We start from the raw sequence: 24,121 nt of genomic DNA on the forward strand, positions 1-24,121 counted from the left end.
CGCACGAAACGCTGGATACGTGTTGGAAAAACAGAAAGAGTTGATATGCAACCGTTTCACTTGGTAATCACTCACCTCTGCTAGTGTAAAATAATGCTAAAAAAAAGATGAGCACACAAAGGTCAGGATCTGCTTAAAGAGGAACTCTACAGTACCTTTCCCTTCTGAGCTGCGTCTGCATAGAGCAGGCCATACTGCAATACTGAGGGAAACAACGATTTACCACGGAAAGTAAGATGTGGATTTGAATCCTAGCACTGCTGTGTACAAGCTGTGTCATCTTGCCAAAGTACCTAAAGTCTTGGTATGCGTTTCTAGAAAACGGGAATTATCCCAACCTTGAAGACTGGAAGAGAACTGAGAAAATCATGTGAAAACAGCTGGCCCCAGTAGGCTCCAGGTAGTCTGCTCTTTCCCTGGACGTGTTCATGGGGGTTGGTGACCTCCTACCCCGCGGTCTCCAGCATCTCAGTTCATACAACGAAGGTAATGAACCCAACGGTCACCTTCCCTTCTGTGGACGCTGATCACTCATCACCCTTCTCCATCTCGGTGCTTTGGCGTTGTCCGGGCTGCCCAGCAAAGTCTAGACTGGTAGGACTAACTTCCAGCCCCAGTGGTAGAGTTGTGGGGTTGGGGGAGAAACGCCAAGGAGTGCTCCACGCCTGCTTTTCCCTCCCGGTCTCTCTGTGACACTCTCAAGGGGTGGACACCAAAGAGGTCTCTCCTGTGGCCCGTATTAGCCACTCCAGCGGCAGGGTGGGGAGTAGCACGGGACAGTGCCCGACGCCACGACTAAGGGAAGGACTCGCGAGCTCGCTCCGGTCGTGCTGGGCTCCCGGAAGGGCCCTGGGCGAGGAAGGAGTCTGGGCGCGCGGTGACGCCCGGGAGGCTGCAGGGCGCGGGACCCGTCTGACGGGGGAGCGAGAGCTAAAGCTTCTAGAGCGCGCCGAGCCGCAGGCGTCGGCGGCCGCGGCCCGGAGGCTGACGCCCAGCCTAGCCCGCCGGGCCGCGGGAGGCGGAGCGGGCGGCGCCGGGGAGGCGGAGGCGGAGGCGGTGTTTCCCCGAGCTGCGCAGGCGTTGCTCGCACCTTGTTGGTCAGTGCTGGGAGCGCTGCTATGGCGTTTCTCAGACCCGCGGCTCCTCCTCACAAGCTCGAGGCGGAGGGAAGGAGGGGTAAGAGGAGGAGGCGCGCGGACGGCCGCCGCAGCTGCACACCCGGGGCCAGAGAAGGAGGCGGAGCGGGAGCCGCCGCAGCCACCTCGGCCGCCGCCGCCGCCCGCAGCCGCAGGGCTGCTGCGAGTCCTCTCCGGGCTTGAGGGCACGCGGGGCGCCCCGGCCATGCCCCGCATTGGTAGCTGAGCCGGGCGCGGGCCCCCTCCCTCCCGGCCGCGTCAGCCGCCGTGCCCCCGGGCTGCCCGCGGCCGGAGTGCCCGGCGCCTCCCGCGCGCCCCAGACCGCGAGCGCGAGCAGTCGCGGCCGCCGAGGCGCGGGTGGTGCCGGCGGCGGCGGCGGCGGGAGCGCGGGGCAGGAGGAGGCGGGGAAGATGGACCCGGCGCCCTCGCTGGGCTGCAGCCTCAAGGATGTGAAGTGGAGCTCGGTGGCCGTTCCGCTCGACCTGCTGGTCAGCACTTACCGGCTGCCCCAGATCGCGCGGCTGGACAGCGGTGAGTCCCGGCCCAGGCGGCCAGCTCAGGGCAGACCGGCCCGGACCGCAGTCTCGGCGCGGGTGTGCGCGCGTGTGCTGGGGTGGGTGGGATCGGGTGGGGAGTGGGCTGCCCGCCCCTCCGGCGCTGGAGTTGGCCCGAGCGGCTGCAGCAGCCCTAGCGCGTTGCTCTCAGCTATCCCCAGCAGCAGCTAGAGATGTGAAAATCAGAGCCCTTGCAGTATAATTAAAAAGGACGTCTTTAAAAAAAAAAAATCAACACTGGGGAAACCTCTGCAGATAGTAATTTTGGAGGCGAGCTGTCCCTCCTCACCCGCCTGCAAGAATTACTAAACCTGGGAAATCCTGAAAGAGTTATCTTAGGCAACTTTCTTACAAAATCATTGTGCTTTGGGTGGCATCATTATTTTGGATGCTCTCCCCCCCGCTTCTCCCAGAAGCAGCAAATTTAAGAGGAAAAGCTCCTGGGTGACCAATGAAAGGGATCGCATTTCTCAGAGACCTTTTATTACAGCTTGTATGTTTTGTTTAACCGAACTGAAAGTAATTTGGGGCTGAGTGTAGAAAATGTTTTTAGCAGAAGTGATGGTATGCTTAAGGTAGTTATTAACACATCTCAAGCCTGGAAAACATTTAAGTCTCCAAAACCTATATTGATTGGGAACCTGAGCTCAGAGCTAAGAATGCTTATATTTCCTGAAACTGACCACCAGAAACCAACCAAACACCCCCCAGCTGTTTGCTCTGCAGTGTGACATCTGCAAACAAGTGCATACTGTCAAGCAAGTAGACCCCTTTCAGTTTGAATTGTAACCAGTAAGGTGGCAATTTAGGTGTGTCTTGTCTTGTGTTTTCACTGTAACTTCAGATGATTAGGGCTTCATGTAATTTCAGACTGTTTTCAGGAACATGCTTCGCTGTGGGGCTGCTGGAAGCCCTTGGGCCCAGGCTGGCAGGCGAGCAGATAGAGCTGTGGTCACACAGGCCAAGTCAGAAGGAAGAGCACTGAGCAGAAAGATGTCATTTCAAGTCACATGGATTTGGGTTACTCCTTTTCTGGAGTACAAGAGTGTGTAACGTGAGATGTGTAAATGTCCAAAGGCATTTTCTTTTTCTTATCTGTGGGGTTCGATGAGACATTGGAAGTACTGATGTGAGAAGTAACTGCAAGAAAGTTCATGAAAGCAATTTTGGCCATGCTTTCTAACCTTGTTTGGTTGGACATGGTAGTGGTGGGAATAAACTAGGAGTTTTCCAACTACTAATAAGTACAGATGAACCCAGGAAGGAAAGGTGGTGTGTGTTGAAGCATTTCTGCATGCAGTGGGGTGGGGAAGTGTTCTGTGCTTTAACTATGTATATGCAGGTCTGAATCTGTGTGTGTGTGTGTGTATTCATATTCACAGTGTTTCATTTCCTCTTCCACTGTGCAAAATTGTGTATGTTGGAAGGTTTTGAGTCGTCACCTTTTCCGATCTTCTCTCATCACTGCACACTGCCAAAACTTCTTACCTAGGCAGAGATCATTGATGCATGTGGTATAAAAGCAAAAGCTTCATTAAATTCAAAGTTTAAAGAGCCTGAATGTCAATTGCAGATATAACTTTTAGCTTTATTATCTAGTTTCCTATCCCTGTCATTCATAAGAAGGATCTGAATCAGCAGTGTACTCTTCCCACACTTCTTTTTAAAATTAGGACGTGGGTTGCAAGTCTTTAACACTGTGTCCTTTCAAGCTGTGGAATGGGTTTTGATCATGTGTAATTCCCATTCTTGATTGTAAATTTTCTCTTATTACCCCTTGAGAATCAACAGTGGCACATACAATTTCAGAATCATAGCCAAATACAGCTTTATACCTTGTTCCTTAACAGTCCCATCTTATTTAAAATTTTTCTTGTTTTTAATAGCTGCATACTATTCCAGGGGATGGCTGTACTGTATAACCTAGTTCCTATGGTGGACGTCAGCGGCTTTGTTGTTTTTTTTTTTTTAAGATTTTTTTTTTTAAATTTATTTATTTGAGAGAGAGAGAGAGAGAATGAGAGAGGGAGAGGATGAGTGGCGAAAGGTCAGTAGAAGAAGAAGACTCTTCACCGAGCAGGGAGCCCGATGTGGGACTCGATCCCGGGATTCCAGGATCATGACCTGAGCCGAAAGCAGTTGCCCAACCAACTGAGCTACCCAGGTGCTGCGCGGCTTCGGTTTTTTTTTTTTTTTTTAACTGTTACAAGTTGTGATGTAACAAAGGCCCTTACCCATAAATCTGTTTGGGTTGGTATATATTCCTGCCTTTCTGAATAAGTATGTGAATCTTTTTGAGTCCTTCAGATCCATTGTCAAATTGCTTCAGGGTCTAAAGGTGATACTCATTTCAACTACTGCGAGAATTGTGGGAGTACCACTCTCCCCCCACAGCCTTACAATATTAGTTATCCTTAAACAAACAAACAAACAAACAAAAAACTTTGCTAATGCTATGAGAGGAAAGTGTTAGCTTACCAATTAAAGTTGGATCGCCTTTCAAAGAGTCGATCATTGATTCCATGCTTGCTTTTAATCACATTTCACAGCAACGCTTACGACATATTCAGGGTATGTCACCATGTTTATAAAAGCTGTGGCTGAAATCTCAGGTTTTGTGCTGTCCTCATTCTGTGTCCTTTTGCCAGTTTTAGCACTACAGGTACATTTTACACACACACCCCCCCATACTTAGACATGAAAGGTAGTCATTTTCCAAATCACTTATTTTAAAAGAGACTGGAACGAAACTGAAAAACATGCCACTAGCTGACGTGATGCCAAGAGGGAACTATTGGCTAATTATAAGCAGTCATTAAAGAACATTAAACATCTAACTTAATAACTGTTGATTATTGAGTGCCTACTACGTGCTGTACGTTTCTAGGTGCTTGACGCATATTTGTTTCAAATCCTCAGCACCCCATTTTAAGGACTTTGGGAACCTGAGATTCTGAGAAATTGAGTAACATACTTGGTAAACGTGTGGAGTGGGATTTTCAGCCAACTTTCTGATTCTAAAGAAAGACCTTTTATCTCAAACTTTACCTCTTCACACTAAATGGGAGTAGGTTTAAAGTAGGTCTAATGTCTACTCTAAATAGCCCCACTGTCTCTCTGGGAGCTTGAGGACCGGAAAGTCAATATTTTTCAAACAGGGTAGACACCGAATTAAGTGCTGGCCTCATCCATCATATTTAGACTACCTTCTGCTTCCCAAAGGAGTGGCTGACAAGACGTAAAGGGCAGTGGGGAAGAAGAGAGTACGAAATCAGAGAATGAAGGAAAGACACGGTATCTGAGGGCTTGGTTACGTAGCTGTGCCTGTTGGGATTCCTCCTCAGTATATTCGCCATGCTTAAAACATCAACTACACAGGAAAGAACTCTCCAATTCTTTGCATAATGCATGTTACACCTGAAATGCCAGTCAGATGGATACATTCAATATTGCATCCCCCAGCGGTGAAATTTGTCATCTTAAGATAAGAGAAATACAAAATAGCCTTTATGGTCTTGCCTCATGAATTTTTCTGGAAAACAAAGAAGAGTACTCAAGAAGTAGCAATTCTCCTTAGGAAGTAAGATACAAGCTCGTCAGCCAAGGGCTATAACCCCATCAGCAGTGCAGTTGGTAACCTGGTCCTCAGGCTTAGAAACTGTTGGCTGTAGAACCCTGTTCAACAGATGGCCAGGAAGAGGGTGGAGAGAATGCTAATCCCCTCCCCATCTCCCACCCATCCTAGCTCACGACTAGGTAGGTGGGAAATTGTTCATTCTTTGTCTTTTCAGTTATTTCATCTTGGAAAGTCTCCAATGGTTAGTCTATAGCAGTGTTCTTCCACTTTTTTTGTTCCTGTAGCTCCAAAAAAAATCCTGTAGAAGTCTGTACCCTAGGCACATTTTTAACGTGATTGCTAAAACTTTTCATCTTAAGTTTAAACAGTTGCAAAGGATGACATTTTCCAGCATCTTATAAATCTTGACCTTTTAAATTGTTCCATCATTAAAATACTTTAATAGGTCTATAATGGATTCCCAGTATCATTCGTTTTTAAAAAATGCATGAATAAGTTCTTCTTAAACAGTTAAAATCTTTATACCTTTTTTCCTCCTTAAATTCATATTTTTGTTTTCCTTCCCTTACAGAATTCTATCCTAATATAATCTATTTTTATGCTTGAAAGTGTCTTACCTATCAGTCATACTTTCTTTCTGTAACAAAAATATATATAAGTTGAAACCTAGTATTATATTTTCCTTTTGACCTTAGGGCTCTTCCTAGTTGAATATTTCGGGTCATTTGAATTGAAGAATCTGAGATTACCTGATTTAGAAAAGGCATTGCAACCCAGATGCTGAAGACTCCCTCCTCTACAGCATTAGCCTTTTTATTTGTTTCTTTGTTACTCACCCTGAGGTCTTTACACCCTGGGGTAATGCAGTTTAGAAAGATCTAAAGATGCATTGTTTCTGTAAAATAGGTGAAGGGTCTTTGTGATGGGGAGGTAGGTGGTGGAGGACAGCTTCCTTTCATCCTGGGATGGATGTCCCTCCATGATAGCCTTGATCCCAGACTAATCAATTTTTAGATAAGAGAATATTGGGAAGTTGGGGCACTGGAAATTGACACCCTTACAGCTGTGATGGGAAGTATTGGCTTTGCATCAAACATGTAGCCCTGTTTGAGAATGCTGGCCTCCATCAATGAAAAATGAGTTCATGGCCCTGTTTGCTGAAATGAAGAGGACTACCAAGTCCTGGAATGACTGGGAGGGAGAAGACGGTAGGATTTGGAGGCAGCTGTAATGGGGATCAGCAGCAACCTCTCCTTTCCAGCTGTGCAGAGGAATCAGAGCCGGTGCTCAGCCCCAGGGAGCTTGGTCCTTGCTTTGTGCCGAAGTGCTTCTCTAACTAGCATGTACGTGCCTGGAAGGCTGAAGGAGCAGAGGCATGGACGCTCTGAACCCGGCGAGGCTCCATGTGGCCGTTAGCAGATGTCAAAGGTGTTTCTATTCTCAAACTCTCCATGACTGGTGTGTGTGTGTGTGTGTGTGTGTGTGTGTGTGTGCGTGTGTGTGTATGCATGTATAATTTCTTTTTCTAAATTAACTTAGTCTTTTTTTTTTTTTTAAGATTTTATTTATTTATTGACAGAGATCACAAGTAGGCAGAGGGGCAGGCAGAGAGGGAGAGGAGGAAGCAGGCTCCCTGCTGAGCAAAGAGCCCCATGTGGGTCTCAATCCCAGGATCCTGGGATCATGACCTGAGCTGAAGGCAGAGGCTTTAACCTGCTGAGCCACCCAGGCGCCCCTAGTGTCAGTCTTATTCCTAGAAGATCTGCTTCTCCATGGCTTCATTACCCCCGACATTCTGTGTTGTAAGAGGGTACATATGCCCTGGGTTGGAGAGACAGTAGTTGAAAGAATGCTGGATTTGGAGCCTAGAAACCTCGCTACTCAGGTTCACGGACTGACATTTCATAGTTATGGACCTTAGTGATACCCCTTTGATTTGTAGAAATCTCATGCAAAAGAAGATGTATATTACCCTGGTCCATGTATCTCATAGTTACTGGTTAATTTGTTTCTTCAATCAGCTCATATTTAGTAGTAGCCCCTGCTATGTGTCAAGCCCTGCTACAAGTTTGGGGACGGTAAACCTGAACAAATCAGGAATCTCTGTCCTCATGCATCCTGCATTCTTGGGTATCTGCTTACTATGAGAGTTAAATGCAGTAATATATGTGAAATACACATGTATTGCAAAGCAGCACACATAAGAATGGAGTAGGGGAGGTGTAGACCAGTTGAGAGGGAGGCTTCAGATGTATCAGAAAGGCACTGAATAATTCTTTATTATTTTTGTACAGCTAAAGATACCAAGGGAGGCGCTCAGGGTGACATCACTCTGTTTCCTTCTGAGTATTTCAGATCTGGTCATCCACCAGTTACAAAAAGGTGGTGTTAAGGTCTTTATCAGAGAGAAAGTGTTAGGAGCTAACTAACCCAAGATTGGGTTTGGGAGAGACCAGAGAAGGAAGTTAGGAAAGAAACTTTTCACTTCATCCAGCATCACATGTAAGTCTGACCAAATGCTACCCAGACCCTTGAACCTATTTCTAGTAGATACGTTTCTAGTAGATATTCATTGCTACTTCTCATGTCGTGATGGTTTTCTGAGTACTTACATGACTGTTAGCAGGAAGGGAGTGCCTTGAATAATGTCATATACCAAGTGGGTGATAAAGAAAGTCTCTTGAATATTCTTTCATATGCCAAAGTCTTTCACTTTCCTCTAATTGGCCATGCCTACAAATTAATGAAAAAAAGAATAGGAAGGGATGTTTTGGGGGGCGGTGGGTAGGGATATGCATTCAGAGCCACAAGACAAGATTTGGACATTGCTCCTTCAGCCTCTTACTTTTCAAGTGAGATGGCTGTTTTGAAAACCCTAAGACCCTCTGGCCGTCTGTGAAAGGAAACTGGTTTGACCATTGTGATCGACTGTGTCATAGTTTAAAGAGCATATTTGAGTCTCTTTTGCTCTCTTGGCTGCCTTACTGAAATAGCAAGTCCTAGTAGGCCAGTTTGTAAACTCGTTATTTTTGAGATTCCTGAGGTATCTGTCTTGGTACTTACTGAGCTGCAGTTCTAGGCGGACTCTTAAACTCCCTCTGGTTTTCAGCAGGACAATCAGTCTTAAGAACATCAGCTATTATGTGTAACTTGAAAAATAACTTTTATGGCTAGCTTCTGTATTATTTTGTCATATTTGACAAAATAGGAAATACCTGTTAAAATATTTTAAATCTCATGGGATTTAAGCCGTTTAGAAGACATTTCCACAAGAAGATGCTCCCCCACACTTCAGCGCCCAGCCCTGCTCCTTAGTGGCACAAAAATGTTTCCTTGAGTTTTAGGTTAAAGGTATCTACAATTATTTTTGCTATTTCCCAGCTCCTAGCACAATGCCTGGCATATGAGAGATCTTTCATAAGCAGTTAATTACATGAATGAGCAAACCTCAGAATTAAACATTTCACATCCCAAATGTCTGTATTACTAAAGCATCTATGACCTCTGCATGTTTGAAATAGAATTTCACTTTTGTTTCAGCTGTGATAGACGTATTCATAAATACATAAATTGGAACTAAGATGGCGGGTCCCCAAATTAGCAGTAGGGAAAATAAAGACTTAGGGGACCGTCATGATGAAATAATGATTCTTAGCATCATTAGCTATTAATGTTTAAAAAAATTATTTCTGGAAATTACAACTCTTTTTTAGTTTCTTTGCTCTCTCGCTTGTTCTTTTGTTCCAAAATTAAAATGCCTCCTTTACATACTACATGTAGCTGTGTCACTGAATGTTTAATTTTGTATGGACTGGAATACCATCATCAATCTTTGGAATTAGTCAACTCTTACAGTATAATACAGAATAGGACTGATCAGATACTCAGCTAACCATTTAACTCTCCAGTGCTTCATCTTCTCAGGGTACCAGGGATTTTCTAAGCAAAGTAAGCCACTTGGTTATAAAACTACAACTGCTAATTTGGTACAGTTGTCATCTTCCTAGAATAGCCTCAAGATTGACTCGAGACCTTAGTGTCTTAATCCCAGACAATGAGTTTCCTTTTATGCCCTTGTGGAAGTATTACATGGTGGTAAAAGAGGGAAACAACAATGTTCCCAAGCCTTTTTCCAGTTTTGTGGAGGAATTACTTTGTTATTAAAGGGCAAGTCATTTTAATTGATTCTGCTAATTCTTAAACCTAGTTTGAAGTATTTAAATACCACTTGGGCTTTGATGGCTTAATGGTTGTTTAATAAATACCAAGTTATTGAATTTAAAATGCAATAGGAAGTCCTATAGCAATGAAGATATTTGTTATTTAGGTTAATATTTAACATCTTCAGTAAGTTGTTATGATTAGGAGGGAATGTGAACAGTGCTTAAAGATGTATCCCTGTGAATATCTAAAATAAGTTATGTTCTGTTGTTGTTCTCCACTCAGTAGAGGAAAACTTCCTTGGTCAGACATTTTGTTTTTCAAATATGATGGCTTTCTCAATACCAGAGTTTATGATGTTAGAAATGAGGATTTGCTCTTGATAAATAGTTCAGGCAATTAGTTCACATTGATGGTGTTTTCCTTGTGGCAGGGAACTAGATTCAGATATCTAAAAGTGACCAAAAAGGGGTAAACGTTTGCTTTTCTATTTTAATATTTTGCTACTTTGTAGGTAATTAGGAAGCACTGGTTATAACAGTCTGTCATGCATTCAAAAGTGGGTTAAAGCCTCTGCCTTCGGCTCAGGTCGTGATCCCAGGGTCCTGGGATGGAGCCCCGCATTGGGCTCTCTGCTCAGCAGGGAGCCTGCTTCCTCTCCCTCTGTCTGCCTCTCTGCGTACTTGTGATCTCTGTCTGTCAAATAAATAAATAAAATCTTAAAAAAAAAAGTGGATTAGTGAAATGCCTTAGGAAGCACATCCATCTGTGCACGTGTACTCACGATTGATACTCACTTTGAATGGCCTCTCTCTTTATCAGCAGTGTGCGAGCAAAAGATGGTTGGAATCAAAGAACTAGCATCCATTCCATTGTCATTGGTGGTCCTCAGGAAGCTTATGCTTGAGATCTTTAAGTTTGGTCTGTTTCAGGTTAACAGTTGAAATAATGCAAGATCCCTTTTTACCTTGAACTGTACTGACCTACGAAATCAATCACCAGAGGCAAGTTAAAAACAGTTTAATTAGTATCTAAAGAGAGAGAGCTCTAGAAGATGCAGATTACCTACTTAAACATAAGAAAGAAACATGAGGCTTTTTACAGATATTCTGTTAACCTTTTTCCCCCCCTCTCTGTTTATTTTGGTCACAGCTTTTGTGAGAAACAGAGCCACTGATAATAGACAGGATCAGAAGAAATTTTCACAAGTTCATCATGGCCAGGTTATATCAGTTAAGGTTGATTTTAGTAGTGCATAACAGGAGAAAAAATAGTGATTTGTACAACATGGAGATTTCTTTCTTTTCATATAAAAGGAGTCTGAAGGCATATATTCTAGGATAGATATGGCACATCGGGAGTGAAGGACCAAGGCTCCTTGTGTTTTTCTGCTCTTCATGCTTAGGAGGTGGTTTTCACTTCATGGTCCTTAATGGCTGCTGGAGCTCTAGCCATCACGTGTACATCTCATACAGCAGGAACCTAACACAGCACTTCACTTACATCTCATTGGTCAGGACTTACTCCACTATAGGCAGGCACATAAGGAACTGATGTCTTAACTGGATACAGTACTCATGAGTTCTTACCACAGAAGAGGGGAGCATGGGATACAGGGCGCTGTTTAGCAGTCTCTGCCATTTAGATTTGTGCTTAGATGCTTTTTCTTCACCTTTTTTCCCCTACACAAAATCTTAGCAAGACAGCTGTACATTCGGCCGGGATTCCTTAACATCTTCTTGTACAGGTTTTTTCTTTAGCTCAGATAGTTTGAACCTCTTGCCCCAGCCTTTCTCTTTTCATCCTTGAGCACGAGCTAAAATCTTAAAGCAGTTCCATTGAAAGGTCCTCTATTAGACATGAAAGTACTTTATAAGTAAGCCATGAACAGTTGTATACTTGTAAAAAAAATATTGTTATAGGACACTCCTCACATTCTTTTTTGGCTTGCATATTTTTCGGGTTTTTCTCTCTGATCTGATGTGCACAATGGGAATAGTTGTCCAGTTGTTTAAAGATGCTTTTCTTCCCTTGCTTGCTTTCTTTTGGCAGAGAGGCTTGGTGGTGGTGTTTTAAAAAGGTATTTGCTATTTTCTTCCAGATATCATTATTATTGAGAGTTTGGAAAATATAGACCAAAAAATGACAAAAATGAATATCAGTTTTAATTCCAGAAGTTATATAACTTGTTATGTAACCACTATTAACATTTTCCTGTTATGCAGGCATGGCATGTAAATGGAGACTATAAAAGTGGAAAAAAAAAAACGTTGGACCAAATCGTATAAAACTGCATTTTCGATTTCATATTAGATTGAGAGCGTTTTCCTTCATTATTAGTATCTCTTAAAAATAAAATTGTTATGACTGAATGGGATTCTGTTAACTAGCAATAAACCACCCTTTGCCTGACCAGTTTTTAGTTGTTAGACATTTGGTTGTTTTGAGTATCATGTTTTCGAGGATATCTATGTAACTGAATTGGTCTGTTATATATTATTTCATTATTTGGGGTTCCTGGAAATGGGATTATTATTTAGAATTTATTATTTTTAGATTGTTGATGTGTGTTGCCAGGTTGTACCCAGGAAAGTTTGTACCATTAGGAGTGAATGGGTAAGTTTATCACTTTGTACATCATTGAATATCATAGCTATTTCTTAGTCTTTGCCAATTTAGATAATTTAAAACCTGGCACTTTTTCTCATTTGTGTTTCTTTGATTACTAGTAGGATATCACCATTAATTTTATCATATTTTGTGAATTTTATGAGCCCTTTGTTCCATTTTTTGGTAGAGTTTTTCAAAGCTATACTTCTCCTTATCAACCTGGATATTGGTTTTAAGTGTTATGTTCATTGTTGCATTTGTGGCCAGTCCTCTGGAAAAAGGAATCCTCTTCCACTGTATAAAATAAAATAATCTCATGAAAGTCTCGGTAAAACCATGCTGTGTATTCACAACATGAATTCAAGTCATGGAGAGGAGAGGACCCCACAGATAACTTTTTTGTTGATAATTCCTGTGCATTGCATGAAATTTAAGCTGGCCAGTAAGGTTCATCAGTATTTGGTTTTCAGGGTTAAGAATAAGTTGACAAGTTTACTACATTTGGGGCAGTTGGTGTTTCCTGTTCTCTCTTTCACAAAAGGTTGACCACAGCCCCGTGATAGCCTGTTGAAGCTTAGAGCCTGAGTGCCAGTGTGAGAGAATAAATAACAGAGATTCACAGACAGCTTCCAGACTCCAGGGAGAAAAGCAAACGAGATCGTTTGAGTGTCATTTCATTTCTTCTGTTGAATATCTGTGTCAGTGTCCGCTTCAGTGTGATGTCTAAGAAGAAGGGAACCACAGACAAGGAGAAAAAGCCTAGTTTAATTCTCTTTGTATAGGCAGTGATTGATGGGGAATAAAATGTGTATCTGTTTACCAACTTGGCACAGAGGACTCTTTGAATAGTTCTGTTTATCAGTGGGTTGAGGTGACAGTTGCTAAAAGTGAAGTACAAGATGACTTTAAGATTATTTTGCCAGTGGCGGGCGCCTGGGTGGCTCAGTGGGTTAAAACCTATGCCTTCGGCTTGGGTCATGATCCCAGGGTCCTGGGATCAAGTCCCACGTTGGGCTCTCTGCTCCTCAGAGAGCCTGCTTCCTCCTCTCTCTCTGTCTGCCTCTCTGCCTACTTGTGATCTCTGTCTGTCAAATAAATAATAAAATCTTAAAAAAAAAAGATTATTTTGCCAAAGAAATTTCAAATTTTTACAGTAGATCAGGTAGTTTGAGTTGTTTTACCCTCCCTCTAGTCTTCTCTCTCTCTTTCCATCCTTCTCTTCCTCTCTCTCCCTCCTCTCCCCCTCACTCTCACTCACTCACTCACTCTTTTTTTTTTTTTTTTCTTTTAAGATTTACTTATGTGAGAGAGAAAATGCCGGGGGGTGGGGGAGGGGCAGAGGGAAAGGGAGAGAGAGAATTCCAAGCAGACTCTCCACTGAGTGCGGAGCCCCGCAGGGGGCTCCATCCCATGACCTCAAGATCATAACCTAAGTGGAAACCAAGGAGTTGGATGCTTAACCCTTGGGCCACCAAGATACCCTGCTCACTTTCCTTTTCTTGAGTCAGTTGGGAAGATGCAAATCTGAGTAGTCTCTGCAGTTGAATACTGTGCGATACAGGGGACTGGGGTGAGGTGGGGGGTTGCTCAGACAGTTAAGCCTCTGCCTTCATCTCAGGGCATGATCCTAGGATCCTGGGATCGAGTCCCCCATTGGGATTGCTGCTCAGTGGGGAGTCCTGCTTCTCCCTCTACCCCTTCCCTGCTGCTGCTCTTGTGCTGTCTTTCTCTCAAATTAAAAAAAAAAAGAATACAATACTTACTACACTTACTATGCTAATAAGTAGAGACCAGAGAGAAGGGAAGGAGGAAAATATATGAACTAAGCATAAATATCTAGTTTCTAAATTGTCATAATGAAACAAAACTTCATTTCCCTTGATGGTAAACATAATGTATTCATTATGAAGAATTTGAATACATAAAAATATGTAAAATATTTAAAAACTAAAGATAATTTGAGCTCCTACCACCTTGAAATAACCACCATCAACATTCTAGTGACTGTCCTTCTCATGTGTCCTCTCTTCACACTACACAGGCACACACACACTTACAATTTTACATAAACAAAGCATTTTAGGGTTTTTTTTTTCTTCCTCCCTTCTCATCAACCCCCATTCCTCCAACCCAACCCTACCTACCCACCAACCCACTTTAATAATCCAGTACATACTCTTCTTTTCTCCATCCTCATACAATCCCATGTTGACATTAGATACACATACAAAGGTACATACTGGAAGAGAAATGTGTCATTGCTTTATAAAACTGGGATTATCTTTTACATTTTTTTTTTTTTTTTTGCCTTTTGCTTATATCACTCATGGGAATTTTTCGGAAATACAAAGTCATTCTTCATAGCTGCGTAATATTCCACAGTGTGGAAATACTCCTTCTGTTGATTTGGTGTTCAATTTGTTTCTAATTATTAGTCTCTGAATAATACTTCACTAAACCTCCATATACCTAAGTCATTCATTTGCTCACTGTTTCTATAGAAGTCTGTGATTTCTATCTCATTTTTTATTTCCTTTCCTAAAACATCCTTGATAGCACTGTCTTACTGATTGTCTTAATCGTACATGCAGAGATCAAAATTAAATATTTTTAGAAAAAATATAGGGGGAAGTGGGTTTTCCATCCCAGTACTGCAATTCACAGAAGTGGAATTGATTTAATAGATGTTGCCAAAATGCTATCCAAAAAGTCCATAACAATTCTCATTTCCATCTCCAAGTCCTTGTCATCATTAGCTGTTATAAAGTTTTTTTTTTTTTAAGATTTTATTTATTTATTTGACAGATAGAGATTACAAGTAGGCAGAGAGGCAGGCAGAGAGAAGAAGAAGCAGGCTCCCCGCCAAGCAGAGAGCCTGATGCGGGACTCGATCCCAGGACCCTGAGATCATGACCCGAGCCGAAGGCAGAGAGGCTTAACCTACTGAGCCACCCAGGTGCCCCTGTTACAAAGTTTTTAAAAACTATTTGCCAGTCTCATTGATACAAAATGAGATCTTATTGCTCTGTTAATTTGCATTTCCCTGGCTCTTAGGATTTTGTGCCCTTTTTATATGATTGTTTACCACTTAGAATGCTCTTCTGCAAATTGAAATCATACTTTTTGCTGGTTTCTCTGTTGTTGATTCCTTCTTGCCAATTTCTAGATGCTATTTGTATGTTACAGAGAGAGTTTTCCTTACTTACATTTATCTATTGACTATGTTATATTTATCCATTTCAGAGTTTTAAATTTTTATATGGACAGATAAGTCTCTTGTGTTTTCACTCTTGGCTAAGAAGGATCTTCCCAACCCCTGGAATATATGTGTAGTTTCTTAGCTATTCTAGGAGGATTTAAAAAGTTTTTTATTTAAGTCATTAATCTGTCTGGAATTAATTTTTGCATATGATGTAAGATTTTTATTTTCTTCCAGACTTGTTATGCCAGCCCATTTACTCAAAAGTTTGCTTAACTACTGAATTGAACTATCTTTGTCAAATTTATTTTGCTCTTTAAAAGCAGAAAAAATATATTTCAGCTGCACCTGTCTTTCGGGGAATGCATTGGGCTATGATCTAAGAATACTTGTAGTTAATGAAATCTGAAAACAGTCCTTTATTCCTCAAAGAGAGGTGGCTAGGGCCACCCCAGTCTTGACTTACTCTTCTTTTCTAATGGCTGTGGGAGGCCTGAGATTTGTTTTTCTAAAGAAAATTTTAATTCATTTTAAAGCCAGCACTACCCTGGTGAGTCTGGGAAATGATAGTAACTTGTTAAATGCCTTCTGGAATATAGTCCAGATGCTTTGGCAATAAGTTTTCTCCAGGGAAGAATCTGTTTTAAAATGATACTTTACTAAGCTGCTGTTCGTGTGTGTGTGTGTGTGTGTGTGTGTGTGTGTGTGTGTGTGAGAGAGAGAGAGAGAGAGAGAGAGAGCAGAGAATGTGCCTTTCAGAATTTAAGAAGCAGTTGCAGTTTGCACTCTTTAGACTATTTAATTAATTGAAAGTGTATTTCCTCCATTATTTTTTGGATTGGGGCACGCTTTCATTCTTTTATTTTTCATTTTTATTTTATTTTATATTCAAGTAATCTCCACCCAGCGGGGTGCTTGAACCCACAACACTGAGGTCAGGAGTCACATGCTCCACCAACTGAGTCAGCAAGGTGCCCCTTTCACACACCATTCCTTTTTTTTTTTTTTAAAGATTTTATTTGGGGTGCCTGGGTGGCTCAGTGGGTTAAGCCTCTGCCTTCGGCTCAGGTCATGATCCGAGAGTCCTGGGATCCAGCCCCACATCGGGCTCCCTGCTCAGCAGGGAGCCTGCTGCCCCTTCTCTTTCTCTGCCTGCCTCTCTGCCTACTTGTGATCTCTGTCAAATAAATAAATAAAAATCTTTTGAAAAAAAAGACTTTATTTATTTATGTGACAGAGAGAGCATAAGCAGGGGGAGCGGGAGGCCAGTGAGAGAGAGCAGGCTCCTTGCTGAGCTGGGAGCCCAATTCCCGGCTGGATTCCAAGACCCTGGGATCATAACCTGAGCTAAAGGTAGATATTTAACCAAATGAGCCACCCAGCTGCCCCTCACACACCATTCTTAATGTATACATGTGTTTAAAAATTTCATTATGGCCCACATCTGTTCATTTTTAAAGACAAAGTAAATTTCTCCTACTACATATTCCTTACTTTCCACAGAATCTTTGATGCATTGTCTTCTTGAGTCCTCTTAATTTCATGTGCAAGGACCAACAGTAACTCTTCTTAGGAAAAACAGAGGGCAACATGGGCCTTCTCAATGTCAAAACCCGGACTGCATAAATAAAGGAGAAAACAAGTAGTATGAGAAGAGACTCAACAAATTATTCTCTGAAACCTTTTCTCCTGCATGACCTCTGCATAAAACTACAACAAAATCTCAATCCTGTATTCCATGAGGAACTTTAGTAGGTTGGAGTCAGGTATATGTAGAAGTTTTATCTCTGCTCTTTTTTTTTTTTTTTAAACATTTTATTTATTTATTTGAGAGAAGAGAGAGACAGTGAGAGAGAGCATGAGCGAGGAGAAGGTCAGAGGGAGAAGCAGACTCCCCGTGGAGCCGGGAGCCTGATGCGGAACTCGATCCCGGGACTCCAGGATCATGACCTGAACTGAAGGCAGTCGCTCAACCAACTGAGCCACCCAGGCGCCCCATCTGAGAGTAGGTGTCTTGTCTTCTCTTCCCATTGGACATTTCATTTGGTGTAGTAGGACTCTGGCACAGGGTTTTGGGGATACCCCAGCTTATCCATAAAGCATTTGCAAGCCCAGCCCCACTACACTCTGTTCTTCACCTTGTGACCTGTTAGCAAGTTCTGGGCAAGGAAGGAATGATAATTCCAGCAGCCGGCCACTCCTTCCTGCTTTTCAGTTCAAGGGTTTCAGAGTTCTTTCCCAATCTCTGACTTCTCAAATTATCTCAACCTTAGAAGAGACTCATTGTATGAGGTTATGTCTTTTTTTAGGACTTACTGAATTATATTTACATATATTAACCTCATGGAAAGAAGGTGAAAAATATTCTGAGTCTGGGTGAAGTGAACTCAGCATTAAAATTTTGCTGGAAGAACCTTGAGATTTGGTGATACTATTTAATCAAAAGCTGTTTGTCCTGAAGTGTTGTGAGAATGTATTTAAAATGGAAATAGACATATTTCACCATTTCCAAAGTATGCATTTTAATAGCCCTGAAATTGGGATGCATCTTATAATTAATGGCATGTCAGAGTTTAATCAGCCATGTTTATTCTTTCTTGATTGTTGTGAAGTAATGACTGTATTACGAGGGATAGCGTTTTTAGGTATACGAGTTGTGGTAGTTCCATAGAGTATCTTTGCATCAGATAATTTTTTGAGTCAGAAACAAGGACTTCTAGTAGATGTTCCAACACAGGGTAAGCTAAGCTGAAAATCAGGAATGTTCTCTGAACTAGCCATCTCTAATGGAGAAAAATCAGCGTTCCATTTAACGGGGAAGGCAAGGTTCCCTGTTCTGTACAACCATGGTATAATTTTTGCTCCTACTGCATTTTTAAACTTTAAAAAATAACTTGATTTCTTTTTTAAAAGAAATTTATTTATTTATTTGAGAGAGAGAGAGAGGATGAGAGAGAAGGCATGAGCAGAGAGAGGGAGAGGGAGAGGGAGAAGCTGACTCCCTGTGGAGCAGGGAGCCCAGCATGGGGCTCTATCCCAGGACCCGGAGATTGTGACCTGAGCTGAAGGCAGACACATACCCAACTCAGACACCTAGGCGCCCCCACAATAACTTGATTTCTCTATCCCCTACCCTATTCTCTCCTCCATGGGGGCACACACTGACTTTCGTGTTCATCGTGGTGTTCCCAGCACCCAGCAGTTTCCAAATTGTCACCTTGGCAACATGTACATGTGCAGTCAAGCCTGGTTTGAGGACTGTTCTTTGGCACAGTCTACAACACACACACATATGCACACTCACAGTGTAGTGGGTTGAATGGTGGCTCCATGTGTCCACGTCCAAAGCTGTAAGTCATTGGTTGCTTTATTTGGAAAACGAGTCTTTGCATGTGTAGAGTCTTGAGATGAGATCATCCCGGATTACCTGAGTGGGCTCCAAATCCAGTAACAAGTGCCATTCCAACAGGAGAGAGGCAGAGGGAGACTTGAGACGGAAGAGGAGGCGGCAGAGGCTGGAGTGAAGGAGCCACAAACCAAGATTGCCTGAACCCACAAGATGCTGAGAGAGGCAGGGAACAGAATCTCCCTCAGGGCCTTTCAAGGAAGTACAGCCCTTGCCAACAGCTTGATTTTGTACTTCAGGCGTCCAGAACTGTGAGAGTATAAATTTCTGTTGTTTTAAGTCCCTCACTTTGGGAAAATTTATTACGCCAGCCAAAGGAAACTAGTACGCATACATAAACACACACACACACACGCAAGGAAGCACATGCATATGTAAATACACAATTTTTGCTAGCCTATTGTTTCAAAAAATGACAGATGATTTTTCAGAGTTAGACGTTATAAATACATAACCACCTTTTCTAGGTTTGCAAAGTAATAGTTGACCCTAGCACCCATCAGTAGGCTGATGCCCACGTGGGATTATGGAATGTGGTTTTCATAATGGTGTTCATTTAACAACAGTGGATCCCATGCCTGCTGCTGTCTTCCAAGCATAGTACTAAGTTCTGGGAACACGAAGGGGAGTAAGTGTAGTCCTGATACTGGAGTTCAGAGCCCCGCTGGGAGCATAGTTACTGACTATTCTTTGACTTACCATCTTGTCTATTCTTAACACAACTAATAACATGTAATAAACATCAAAATGCTCCCTTCTAAAGGCCAGCTTACTATTGCCCAGAGCTCTTGAGGAAAGTTGCACAGAAAATGTTAATTAACTACTGAGCTAGTCCCTGAAGAGGGGGTAGAGTTTGGGTGGGTTAGGAAGAGGGGGAGTGCTGTTTCTCACAGAGGTTAGGAACGTCCAGAACAGAGGCAGCTGATGGAGGGTGATAGGAGATAAGGCCCCGAAGGCAGGTTGGAAGCAGATTTTGAAGAGCTGTAACATGTTGGAGTTTGACCTTTATCTTGTGGCTAACCTGGTGGCTCTTAGCCTTTGGCCCCCCTTCCAGGACACAGATAACAGAGGGTGTTTGAACAGAATACAGGCGTAGCTTGGTGATAGGCAGATTTGGTTCCAGACCACCACAGTAAAGCAAGTATCACCATCCAGCAAGTCAAGTGAATGTGTTTGGTTTCTCATCTTATATAAATGTTATTATTTAAACTGTACTGGAGTCCGTTAAGTGTTATGTCTAAAGCAATAATGTATGTACCTTAATTACAAATTCCTTTATTAAAAAAAAATGTTTCCCATCATCTGAGCTTTCAGAGAGTCGTAATCACTGATCACAGATGACCATGAGAAATACAATAATGAAAAAGTTTGACATGGTGAAAATTACCAAAACGTGATACAGAGACACGAAGTGAGCATATGCTGTTGGAAAAATAGTGTGGTCAGTGCAGAGTTGCCCCAGACCTTCAATTTGTAAAAATGCAGTATCTTCAAAGCACAATAAAGCAAAATGCAATAAAATTAGCTTTGCCTGTAAACTGCCACAGAATCCACTCAGGTCTGAAATTTTGATGAACTCCAGCATAAAAATTAGTACGTAATGAACAACAATGATACGTACTCTGATAACATGTAAGCTACTCATGTCAGTAGCAGTCTCCGGAGAGGCTCACTATAGAATCTTGGGCCTTGTGCACGTCCTTGCCCTGCTAAACCCCATCCCTTTTTCTTTCTCTCAAGAAAACATTTTAGAATTTGAGAGTCAGGGCATGTGGGTGGCTCAGACAGTTGAGAGTCCAGCTCCTTGATTCCAGCTCAGATTATTATCTCAGGGTTTTGAGATCGAGCCCCACACTGAGCTCCATGCTGGGTGTGGAGCCTGCTTGGAATTCTCTCTCCCTTCCCCCGCTCCATGTTCTTCTTTAAAAAAAAAAAAAAAATTTGAGTGAGGCAAGTTTTCACAGAGTAACTTGAGTGCACTGTAGTTTTTATTTCAAGAATAAATTAGGGGCACCTGGGTGAATCAGTCAGTTAAGCTTTGGACTCTTGGTTTTAGCTCAGGTCATGATCTCAGGGTCCCCCCATCCCCCATGCACTCTGAAGTCTGCTTCTCCTTTCCCCCTCCCCCCCACTCACATGCACACATACACACTCTCTCTCTCTCAAATCTCTTTTTAAAAGAATAAGTCATCTGAGAAACTTTAATATTTTACTAAATACTAGTATTGAGCAATTCATCCTACAACTAGCGTGTCACCATATCTCAGTCCGAAGATCAGTGTCAAGCAAATGACTCATCCTTGTTCCCAAAGTACCAAGCATAGTGCTTGTTTACAAAAGTTCTCCTCAAGTGTTTGTTAATAGGAGCAGTGGGAAAATGTTGAAGGGCTTTTGGTAGGGAAGCACTCCATCATATTTAATGTCTAGAAGGATCGTTGTGGTGTCCTTTTGGAAGATTGTTTAGGGCAGGAAAAGTTCGGCATACTCGAATGACAATATTCGGAAGCTGTAGGGTTGTAATCAAGGAGAAAGATGGCCTCTTGCCAAAACTAGTTCAGTGGGAATATAGAGGAGGGGGTGAATTGGAAATATTTCAAGGGTGAGATTTCCAGGACTTACGTTTGGATACGGGGGCTGTGAGGAAGAGGGAAGCATTCAGTAGTCCCGAGTTAACTGGCTTGGGTGCTGATGCCCTGATCAGACAAACGCTGAGATGGCACTAGTTTAAGACAGCAGCGGGTTATTTCTCTCTTGTGCCACATGTTTATGACAGTTTGGCGGGGGGCTCTGCTCTGTCCTCACCCTCACTGCAGAACCCAGCCTAGAAGTCCTTGTGCATGCTTCCATGCTTGTCGGGGCACGAGAGAGAATATGGCAGGTCATGTGTTGATGTCTTAAAGCTTCAATCCAGAAGTGATGTCCTTCATGTCTCTCTCACGCTTCACTGTTAGTGGCAGAAATCACGGCTACACATAACTTTCCAGAGGGTAGAGATGTGCAGTCTTTCCCTATACCAGGAATGTGACTCCAGTGGTCCTTGTGAGGGGAGGTGTGGAAAGGCAGTATGCTAATTTGTGGACTTGTTAAACTTGAGGTATTTAGTTCAGGAAAATTTAGTTTAAAAGGACCTAGAAATCTGCGCTTGCATCTTGGCAGTTCAGGGCTGGAGAAATAGTATTGGAAGATTTCAATGTAAAGGTCATAGAATAAGCCACAGGAGTGAATGACATTGATCAGGAGGGAATAGAAGCTGAGCTAATGATGGTAGAAGATCAAGGTTAATAAGCTTGTGGTTACAAATATTGCAGCCCTAAGCAGTATTTTTTTTAGCAGTTTGTTATAACTTTTAAATAATTTTAAGTAACTGTTGGCATAGGAATTGAATTAATCACTTAAACGGAATTTAGCTTTCTCAGACTTCAAAATTGCTGACTTGCATTTAGTAATTTAAAAGGTGCTTTTAGATTTTGCAGTAGGATTTCAGCCAATTTTCTGACCCAGCAGGGAAGAAAAAGTATTGCAAAAGATAGTTGTAGTTTGATCTGAAGAACAGTTATAAGTTGATTGATACTAAGGTTGCTGAGTACTCAGAAAATTAGAATCCTTATAAAATTTCTGACTGTGTGTGCTCAGACAGAATTTATGGGCTTACCCTTGCCGTAATGATGCTCTTTTTATAGCTCCAATTACCGGGAAAGGGAGGTAGTTAAATAGCACTTTTCCCTGTTGGCCAGTGTATCTACATAAGGAGACATGCTTTTTCTGTTCTCCATTCTCTTAAAAGGTTCTTGTGCTTTTGCCTGCCCAGCTGATTACCCCAAATCCCATTCAGGATTATGCACTCCTCAGGAAAATGAAAAGACAGACCTGGTGTAATGCATGTCACCATTATTTCTTTGAAGGAGATTTTGCAGAATTACCATAGTAGTGATGGTAAAGTGGTAATTCTGGTCTTTATACACGAGGTGAACAAGTAGTCATACAACTTCCACTTTTTGTACTCCACATTACTCAGCATCAGGGAAATACAAATCAAAATAACAATGAGATGCTACCTCACACCAGTCAGAATGGCTAAAATTAACAAATCAGGAAATGACAGATGCTGGCGAGGATGCGGAGAAAGGGGAACCCTCCTACACTGTTGGTGGGAATGCAAACTGGGGCAACCACTTTGGGAAGCAGCATGGAGGTTCCTCAAAAAATTGAAAATAGAGCTACCCTATGACCCAGCAATTGCACTACTGGGTATTTACCCTAAAGAAAAAAAACGTGGTGATCTGAAGGGGCACCTGCACCCGAATGTTTATAGCAGCACTGTCCACAATAGCCAAACTATGGAAAGAACCTAGATGTCCATCAACAGATGAACAGATAAAGAAGAAATGGTATGTATATACAATGGAATACTATGCAGCCATCAAATAAATGAAATCTTGCCATTTGCGACGACATGGATGGAACTAGAGGGTATTATGCTTAGCGAAATAAGTCAATCGGAGAAAGACAACTATCATATGATCTCCCTGATATGAGGAAGTGGAGATGCAACGTGAGGGGTTTGGGGGGTAGGAAAAGAATAAATGAAACAAGATTGGATCAGGAGGGAGACAAACCATAAGAGACTCTTAATGTCACAAAACAAACTGAGGGGGGCCGGGGGGAGGGGGATAGGGAGAGGGTGGTGGGATTATGGACATTGGGTAGGGTATGTGCTATGGTGAGTGCTGTGAGGTGTGTAAACCTGGAGATTCACAGACCTGTACCCCTGGGGCTAATAATACATGTTTATTTAAAAAATTATATAAAAAAAGAACTACTTTTTGATAGCACTAAACTGTGAAGGATTAAAAGAAGAAGAAGAAAGTTACAGCTTTTATCTTCTTGACAATAGGCACTTAAAACTTTTACCTTCTTGACAGTAGGCACATAAAACTATTAAAAGTAACTGTTCCATATTCCCCAAACAAGGCACACCATTGGTGTTTACTCCTGGATGATGATTATAATTAACATTTATTGAGGACTAATTATGGTGCTAGCTATTGTACAACGCATTATGTACATTATCTCATTTAATTTTCACAAGTACTCTTTGACATAAGGTTAACCTACAAGGAACGGGGGCTGAGAGAAAGGCAGTAATTAGCTGTTGCTGGAAAGTGAAGCCAGCAGCTAGTCAGTTCTAACTTTTAATGGTTCTTCTAGCTTGCCTCTCCCAATTCTCAGGCCAACAGGAGTCTCTTCCCACTCATATTGCACATTATAGAATGAGAAACCCTTTTGTCAGTCATCTTTATTGGACTTGAACCACTAATAGGCAAGGTACCCAGGATGGGCCTGGTTGTACTAATTGAAGTCATGAAAGCCACAAGAGCCCCACAGAACTGTTAATAGACAATGGGAACCAAGTTGGATACTGGGATTTACTGAGGTGGGTTTTTTTATTTTATTTTTAAAAATATATATTTATGTATT

At 42.2% G+C, this 24,121-nt stretch overlaps 2 protein-coding genes across 3 annotated transcripts in view; one reads left to right on the forward strand and one right to left on the reverse strand.

Moving 5' to 3' along the window:
* The first annotated feature begins 1,102 nt into the window (after positions 1-1,102).
* The window catches only part of GAREM1 (GRB2 associated regulator of MAPK1 subtype 1), a 202,644-nt gene continuing 179,625 nt past the window's right edge, over positions 1,103-24,121 (forward strand). For both annotated transcript variants that reach the window (XM_047697670.1, XM_047697671.1), the window contains exon 1: positions 1,103-1,667. In XM_047697670.1, coding sequence (XP_047553626.1) covers positions 1,547-1,667 — 121 coding nt within the window. In that variant the 5' untranslated portion in view covers positions 1,103-1,546. The remainder of the gene's footprint in view (positions 1,668-24,121) is intronic.
* The window catches only part of LOC125082386 (60S ribosomal protein L30-like), a 75,608-nt gene continuing 53,179 nt past the window's right edge, over positions 1,693-24,121 (reverse strand). Inside the window, 1 exon segment of the mRNA XM_047697955.1 lies at positions 1,693-1,841. Coding sequence (XP_047553911.1) covers positions 1,693-1,841 — 149 coding nt within the window.

The sequence above is a fragment of the Lutra lutra genome, chromosome 12 (assembly GCF_902655055.1).
Source record: "Lutra lutra chromosome 12, mLutLut1.2, whole genome shotgun sequence".
Lineage (NCBI taxonomy): Eukaryota > Metazoa > Chordata > Mammalia > Carnivora > Mustelidae > Lutra > Lutra lutra.